The sequence below is a fragment of the Hypomesus nipponensis genome, chromosome 25, assembly GCF_054491055.1.
Source record: "Hypomesus nipponensis isolate SF chromosome 25, ASM5449105v1, whole genome shotgun sequence".
Lineage (NCBI taxonomy): Eukaryota > Metazoa > Chordata > Actinopteri > Osmeriformes > Osmeridae > Hypomesus > Hypomesus nipponensis.
Window position 1 is genome coordinate 10,576,151 of NC_140385.1, and position 8,644 is coordinate 10,584,794.

General features: G+C 41.1%; 1 protein-coding gene across 1 annotated transcript; it reads right to left on the minus strand.

Annotated features, from left to right (window-relative positions):
* Window positions 1–6,476: 6,476 nt before the first annotated feature.
* Window positions 6,477–8,508, minus strand: dctn6 (dynactin subunit 6). Its single transcript, XM_084691500.1, has 7 exons — window positions 8,395–8,508; window positions 8,061–8,125; window positions 7,864–7,969; window positions 7,696–7,784; window positions 7,455–7,502; window positions 7,193–7,335; window positions 6,477–6,985 (listed from the first exon to the last, which is right to left on the minus strand). Exons 1-7 carry the CDS (start codon window positions 8,430–8,432, stop codon window positions 6,887–6,889), a joined length of 588 nt encoding a protein of 195 aa, XP_084547626.1. The 5' UTR covers window positions 8,433–8,508; the 3' UTR covers window positions 6,477–6,886.
* Between the last annotated feature and the right edge of the window lie 136 nt (window positions 8,509–8,644).

The following is an 8,644-nucleotide window of genomic DNA, read 5'->3' on the forward strand; positions in this document are numbered from 1 at the left end:
CTGTAAATTATAAATGTGAGAACTCGCGATTCCTATAACTATTTAACAAGCTGTGAAGCTTGCAAATTTATGCACTCTGAGGAGTAGGCTAAATGCTCATGAGCACTCCAGTTCTATTCTTTTACATTTGCGCACCGAATTTCCAACAACTTCTCGACTTAATCCTTCTACGTGATGTAAATGTATAAATGTAAATGTTACGGTATACTGTATGTAATGTGTCATACACAATGACAGAATGGCAAATGTGAATGGCTTCAAACTGAATGTTTATGAATATGACTATCCTTTCCAAAGGTTAGATCCCTTCGTAGGTCTTGGTAAATGGATCTGTCTGCTGTCTGTTTTGTAACCCCCCTTTTAAGCCGAGACCTGTTGTCATTTTTGCTCTTTCAATAAGTAATAGAGACGTTTTTGTATCTTTCGTTTAGACAACCTGTCACCTTGGGTGTCCTGTTTTGGAACAAACACAATTTATGTCCACAAATCAAGCCATAGTGTTGGGAATTTATTGGGGCTTTTATTGAGTACCCTACTTTGGAGGCAATAGATGTACAAGAAGGTGAATCAGATTATTGTTGCAAGACATCATGATGTTCTTGTGGCGCTTACCAATATAAAACCGTAGACAAGGGAAGACTATGAATCATACCAGAGAGACCAGAGATCAGACAGGTTGAGGGTATTAATTATCCTGGTGTTCTGGAGGTTGTAGATATACCACTGGATCCACAACTGAAACTCTACAGGCACAACTTAACTCCGAGGAACTTGAGAAGGGATGGAAGTGATGGAACATGGAATTGGAGATTTGATAGTTAACCCAATCATATTATTTCTAATTGAAGCTCAGCTGTCTATGGTAAAAGCAAGGAAACAAAGACCCAACCAACAAAGAAGTAACCGTCTTTTATGTTGATGAGAAACATTAGCTCAGGGAGGGTCCTCTGCTAGCAGATAAAAATGGAAATGTTCCTCTGCTTTTCGACGTGTTCCCAAAACTTTTATCAGAGCTCTCTCACATGCAGGGGGGCTCTGGGGGAAGCTGGTAAACAGGGGGAATGGTGGGGGGGGTTGGGGGGAGGAAGGAGTTGGGGTGGTGGTGGGGAAGGATAGAGGGAGGGGAGGAGGGAGATGTCCCAGCTGTTGCTGACAGGTCTCAGAGCTGTGTGGTCTGCCATTCTGACAGCCGAAAAAACGTTCTGGCCAGGGTATCCAGGGGAACACGTCAGCCAGCTTGATAACGCTGGGCTGCACTCAGAAATAGATATGCTGTTTATTTTGGAAAAGGGCTGATTATGAAATAGGCAAATGTGTATGGTAACTAGGCCTACATCATAAACACATTTGATTTTTGGAGTTTGAGTGAAAAGAGAAAAGGGGTCATTTGTGGGTGAAAAATAAACAAATTCATTCCACACAGAAAAAGGAGGATTTAAACTAATTTGATTGAGCTTCTGTCTTGACCACTAAGTCATGGCTAAACCAACACTACAATAAGCCATGTAACATGAATCTGTCATGACATATTGTCAATTTATTGATCAAGAGCACTTTCCCATGAGAGCAGCCATGACGAGGAATTAGGAATCTACTCACACCAAATAACAACCCTCTTTCTTGCTCTGGATTTTAACTATCCGTCTATCTATTTTATCTGGTTTAACATCTTAAACGTCTGTGATCTTAGCTAACAATGTTGACCAAATAAAAAGTATATAGAATAACACAAACAGTAATTAAGTATTTCTATGTTGCCAACTCCTCAAAAGTGCAAATTATTATTGTTGCAGTATGATAAAGATAGTTTTAGGTTGGATATTTGTCAGATATTCTCTTTCCGTCAGATATTATTGCAGTGTCGTGTGACAGTAAATTCTGAATATCCCATAAACAACACTTTAAAGCTAATGGCCACAGTTGGCTTGGCAGCACACACGATGATGGAGGGTTAAGCTAGTCGGTCTCCATGGGCTGAGAGCCGGATCATTCCGTTCCTTTGACTGAGTGACACTTGGCATTCCTGGTTGCCTCCCCTTCAGGTTGGCTGAGTCTTGCACCCTTTGATCTGCCTCTGACTTTACTAATGAGAAATTTGTGGACGGGCTGACCCGTTCTAATTGGCCTTATGAGGCCCTGGTATGGGTCACGCTCTCTTGGGATAGTTTTAGTCTTTGTCTCCTTGTGCATTTGTAATGTATATTTCCTTATAATGTGGAACAACGACAGCAGTGAGCTTCATTATAGGTCTGGATCTTTGTGGTCAAATCCTTCATCGGACACTGACGTTATTGACACTGACAAATAACTGAGCGATAAAAAAAAGGAAACCGCAGAATTAGAGGTTGAAGCGTGAACAACATCTCTCCTGCCGCGCTTCTCTCTCACCCTGTCAACCAACACGTTTCTCCTATCTGACAGGGTGCCGGCCCAGCCACTGAGCTCTTGTGCTGAAGTAGGTTGCATTTCTGAGTAGTGAGGTAGAACGTTAGTTTATCCTCAAGGTCAGGCTAAGGGTCACTGAGCCCCGGCGTGTGTTAAATCTGACAAGCTACGAGAATGAGATATGAGAATGAAACGTGGTGGGCCTGGCAAAAAAATAACGTGATTGGACCTTCACCCCCCTCACCCCTCCTCAACCCCATCAAGGTGTACCTGTAAATGTGAAGAAGCCATCCCTTCCAGTCTAAACAGAGCCATGGGCCCTATTGTCTGTGTTTGAGATGGACTTATGTAAGCTCTCATGGATCAGTGGGCTAGATGAAGGGTTAGGTGGAAAACGGAGACCGACTTAAGTGCGTCTTTTAGCTGGCAGTTCCATACTGTTGACACGTGCCTGTATAATGGATTAGAATGCCTCACTGGAATGCTTTTGAGAGGTCCTAAAAGTTTTTAACCAGGTAAGAGGGCACATAATTCAAAGACAGAGGACAAAGGGCTATTAAACACTGGGGAGGAAAACATTTCCCGGTAAAGTTATCCTTTCTCCTTTGTTTGCTTGTGGAGTAGGGTTAAACATGAACTCTTCCCTAATCATTACCTCCCTGTTCTTCCACACAACCCTGAATTACATCAGGCACTCAGCAGTCGTTGGTCTAACGACAAGATGTCACTTTATTGTTCTCAATTGTTTCCCTTTTCACTCAACATCCCTTTTTACATGTTCGTATCTTACTGTTCTAAAGCAGTTCAAATGTGCCTGTATAATTTCCAGAAGTGATGTCACAGTAGGTCCTATGACATCGGACATAAAATCCCAATAAACTTTTGAGCTGAACTGAGGACCAACCTTTGGCCCGTTTAATGGGAACACATTTTGCCAAAACTCAAGCAGAATATGAATATAACAACCAAAGGACAGCATTTGCTCTGTTTTTGTAACACAATGTAAACATGATGTTGTGAAGTTCTTGCCTTCATATCCTTACAAGGCAAGACCCTGTCCTCTCAATCATTCTTCTTGCGTGTGTAAAACACAAATGGACATTTATGGAGATGGGTTGCAAAAACAATTACAAATATTTTTGTATCAGACGAAAGTTACCTCTTGTTAAGTTTATATTTTAAATATAATAACAGTTGCACTCCCATTTTGGGATGATATAGCAGGCAAGCATACTTAAGTAATGTGATGTTAAGTACTCCCACTACAGCCATCTATTATGGAAATGAATGTCAAGTAGAATTGCTACGATACAAAGCCCTACTTCCCATGTAGACATAGATTTTAGTGTGGCCCTTGTTTGTTGAAACAGAGACAGCGACACATGAACTGGAAAACTAGTGTTTCTTAGTCCCTGCTGCGATGAAGTTAATTATTCCTGTTGAATTGCTATGGATGCCACTGTGCCCTATAGGTCACATTTCACATTTCAAAAGGGAGACAGACCTGGATGCAAAGGTCAGCTGTCACAAAGCTTCTATCTCCCCTGGACAAACTCATGGCCTTTTGAAACCACAACACTCAAAATCCAGTATCGGTATCTGTTTTCCATGCTAGCATCAATGTTGGACTGGTCCCAGCACAAAGATGTTACCATTATAACTGGAATGGGTATTAATGTACTGACCATGACAACTGACCATAGACGGTCAGCCTGAAAATGACCTCCTTATTCTGCCTGACACACAGTAGGCTGTGGGAAAGACCGCCTGAAGAATGGCTTCCTAACAGAGATTGCAACATTTGTATTTACACGGCGGAGTCAAGTGTGGCCACTGTACATTTGTACAGTCATGTGTTCAGATACTTTATAAACACAAGAAAGTCATACATACTTTGCAGGCCTTGGTGTTGTTGGTTTTGAGTGGGGAAATATGAATGTTATGTTTAAACAACAATGTTTCTATAACATTGTAATATCCATAAAGCAAATATTGAATTCTGTATGCATTTATTATGGGACATGTTCTGGATGGAACATGTCTATAAAGCATTTCAAGTTCTTAAAAAAAAAAAATTCAGCTGTGTATAGTCCAAAACAAAACAACTTATCTTCCAAACGTGACAGCAGGATAATTCTCCACTAAAACATTGTGTGCAGGGGGAAAGAATATAAATAACTAGTTCCAAATATAGAACTGCATTTGAACTTCCTGTGAAATTCCTACAACAACTCCCCTATCGACATAGGGCCCCTTGTTTCTCAAAACTCCCCTACTCAGATTAAAAAGCCACAGACGCTTCCACGAGGTCCGTCACTCCACAGATCCGCGCAACTGCGTCGGGCATCTGTCCTGTCCATTATTGACGTGGAGAGAACTGTCGCTTTGGTGCCCCTAAATTTAAAAAACGACCGAGGATAGCGGCAGGGGGAGTAGCCTACAGTAAATTGCGAATGGAAAGTCCGAGCCCCAGATGTATTCCACCGGTGAAATAATTAGCCCCTGTTGATCTGGGCTCCTCGTGGGATTCCACCCTGACACATTCAAATGAGTATTGGCAGTTTGAAACGACAGCTGTGCCTCCAACCGTGAACCATTGTAGCCTATTCTACTACTGTACGGGCCCCGTCCACGCAATGCATCATCCTTTATCTCATTACTGTTTGCTATGGTAGGGTTGGCCGAAAAGTTACACATATGAACACCGAATTGTTGGCTATTATATAATCATGAAGCGGGGGCTTAGGATGTGATGTGGTTGACAATCTCTTTGTTACTTTTCCTCAGTTGAGACTTGCCACAAATAGGCTACATTGGCTGCTAGTGGCTTTTACAAAGTCAGTGAATTGCAGTTCTGACACACCTGATTTTTTGTATGCTTGTGGATTTGACACACAATCAGATGGGTGTCTTTTTACAATATTCGGAAAATGTCTACTCTTCTTTATTAGGCTACAATTTCATTTCCTTCGAAGTTATGAATATGCATTAATGTTGTTCTGCATATTCAAACTGTGCGTTCTCCCAATACTGGAGGTGAGCAAAGGTACTTACAGAACTGTAAACAAACACAGCAACAAAGGACGTGAATACAAATTATACGTTTGTATTGTGCCATTTCAGTCCACAACCACGCCCTTGATTGGAAACACAAAAATGCCAAAAGGGGGGTGTTAGTAGGATGGCTGTCTCAGTAAAGGTTGAAAGTAATTACAGGTAAATAATTCAATATTTTATTGTTTTCTTAAAGTTAATGCAGATGTCATATTAGTATACTGTAAACCTGATGGCACGTATAGGTCTGTAGTGCTAATGATAGTAGTGCTAATGATAGAGTTTGCCTTCTCAAGATATTTGACAAAGGCTACAAGTGTATTTGTGGGTAGCAATCGAGGGGAAGTGAGCTAAGGTAAAATTTGGGGACTGACCTCATCTTTTGTCTTCCTAAATATGGATCAAAACACTTTAGAAGCTCTCTTGAGAGACACACACACACTCACAAAAAGAGAATGTGGGTGTCTGTGGTGCAGATGGGGCACCACACTGGGGTCTCAGAGGGACCTCCCTGGGGGCATGCATTGTTCAGCGCTGTCTGTAAGAGACAATGGCCACACCCTTGCCCACAACTTCCCCGTGCCTGTATGATGTAAATGGACCAAACCTGGCAACCCCTAATGAGATGAACCAAGCTAACCTGGAAACCCCCTGCCTTCCAGGATAATGTGTCTTGTAAGAGTAGAATGCTGTAGCTACAATCAGATTTTAATGATTGTAGATATAATGGGCTGATCAGCAAAGGTAAAAACCAAAACGTTATTGAATTCAAATCACCATTTAAAAATGTTAACATTTTAATTAGCAAAAGAAAATGTTTAAATGTATTTCCAGTGATAATGAAAAATCACTCTGCACATGCAGGTAAAATACTTGAATATAAAATTAGTCTGACAAGGAGCAACAGTTCATAATTCATCAATTCACTGACCATGTCAAAGTATTGTATGTGTGTCAAAAAATATAGTCTATAGTTCTATAGCGCCTTCCTGAGGAATCAGCAAAAAACACATCTCTGGTGACAAAAACGAGACAAAGCCTGTTGAACTGTTTTTATTATAGCACATTAAATAGTTTTTTTTGCACATCAGCTTCAAAAATCTGCAAAGAATGTTTAAATAAAAAATGAAGTGCAAGACACAAAATAATACAAATATAACAGAAGATATAAACAAAAAAAGACTAAACAAAAAAGAAATATCTGTCCAGAGGGGATGTTGGCTTTGTTTCTCCATCCTTCTAGTGTTCTTAGAAAGGCAAGTACTTAGGAGAACTGCTTAGGTGAGCTAGGGCTTCTATGTTTACGGTGCATGCAAGCCATGAGAGGTGGTGAGGGGATAACAGTGCTTTATTTTTTGCAGCATAGGCTAAATATGTACCAAGATGCCAATCCAAAACTAGCTGTTCTCAGTGAGTTGGTCCTGGAATAGTGGTGGGTAATTGATCATCAGTTTCTGACAGGGGTGGAGCTTCCTTTGACTGTCTTCTTCATGTGGTGGTAGTTGGGCAAGATCTTCATGAGGAAATCTAACTGAAGGGTCTGGGGCTGAAAAGAGGAATGTTCTCAGCGTCAACAAATCTTCAGAAATGTTTTTTACAGTCCACAGTTCCATGCCTTTTTTGGGGTTTGTGGGTTAAAATATGTTTTAATAAATCGAAACTTGTTGCATAACTCTCTTTCTTACCTAGCTCGTGTACACAGTATTGCATGATTCTATAAACCAGATGAAATTGGTTGAATGTAGAAACACACCTGTGGCCTTTCAGTCTGTATGCGTCTCATGCAGTTGGAGCCGTAGATGACTGTGTTCTCTGGGATGACCTCACACGTGTTGACCTGGCAACATGCACCAACGATACAGCCGCTTGTCAGGATGACGTTCCTTCCAAGGTCCGCTGAGAACAGGGTGAGAATTTAGCGCCATTTCACAAATCATTTTGAAGTCATCAAAAATATAAAAATATATTCACTATGGCATGGGCAAGGATTCTGTGGAAAAAATGCATTGTTATACCTTTGGATTCGATGACATTGTTGTCTCCAATTTTCAAAGCTTGTGAAACTTGGAGGTGGTCAAGGATAGAACATTCTCAGGGATTAGTCTAAAGTAGACATCAGATACTGATGTACTACAACTACTTGTAGCAGATATTATTACTAACCACATCTAACAACCCTTAGATCTGGAATAGACTATGACCTTTGCTTGAAATGTCAAAAGCCCATGGTTGTCAATGCATGGTACTGAAGGATACCACAGCCAACTTCGAACACATTATTGGTCCCAATGGTCATGGTCTTGGGTTCAACTCCCTCTGTGTCTGGCATGATGTTCTCTGGATGACTAGAGGACACAACGGCATATTGTAAGTTGACATTCATTAAGACCACACAGCAGTCTATGTTGGTGATAACCGATATACCTGTTGATGATAAGAGCTTGTTCCTCGATCAGATTGCCCTCTCCTATGACTATGGGACCAGCCTCTGCAATGATGCGGGCTTTGGGATGGACTACTGTCCTTGCACCTGTCATAGGGAAAAGAAAATCGTTTTTTAAAGAAGGCCTAACTGCCATAAAGCTATTGTATCAAACGTTGTAGGCTAGTCCAAATCTTACCGATAGTCACATCCCCTCTTATTTCACTTTCCACACACACAACAGCTCCAGCTGCAATCTTGGCACTGCAAGAAATGACGGACAAGTTATTACTATAGCTAAAGCGGATATAAAATCCTTAACAAACAGATCTGTTGTCATATGATGTTACCGACTTTTGGGGAAATTATGGGTGTAGTCGGATGATTGTTGGCTAGCTGTTATGGGCTATGGGTTGTATTTTGTTAGAACAGACATCAATATGCAGGAAATCGTTGTTTGTACAATGTATCCTAACAAACAACAACACAATCTTGGTAGTGAACTATCGAGTAAATTAGTAACGTTAGCCTACCTTTTCTGTGCTGTCTGTTTTGTGTTGACGTCGGCCATCCTTCTGGCAATGATCACACACACTCGGCAGTTGATTTTAAGTCAAGATAGCCAAGGTTTATGCATCTAAAGTTGATTGCTCATGTCTGGAAATTGAATCGTGAAACTTCTCTGCCCTCTGTCGTTGCTTTTTGGTGATGCACGGATCTGGATTCAATAAATTGTCTGTGGTTCCGTACCTGCCTGCCTCTTCAGGGTGGTTATGGTCTCTT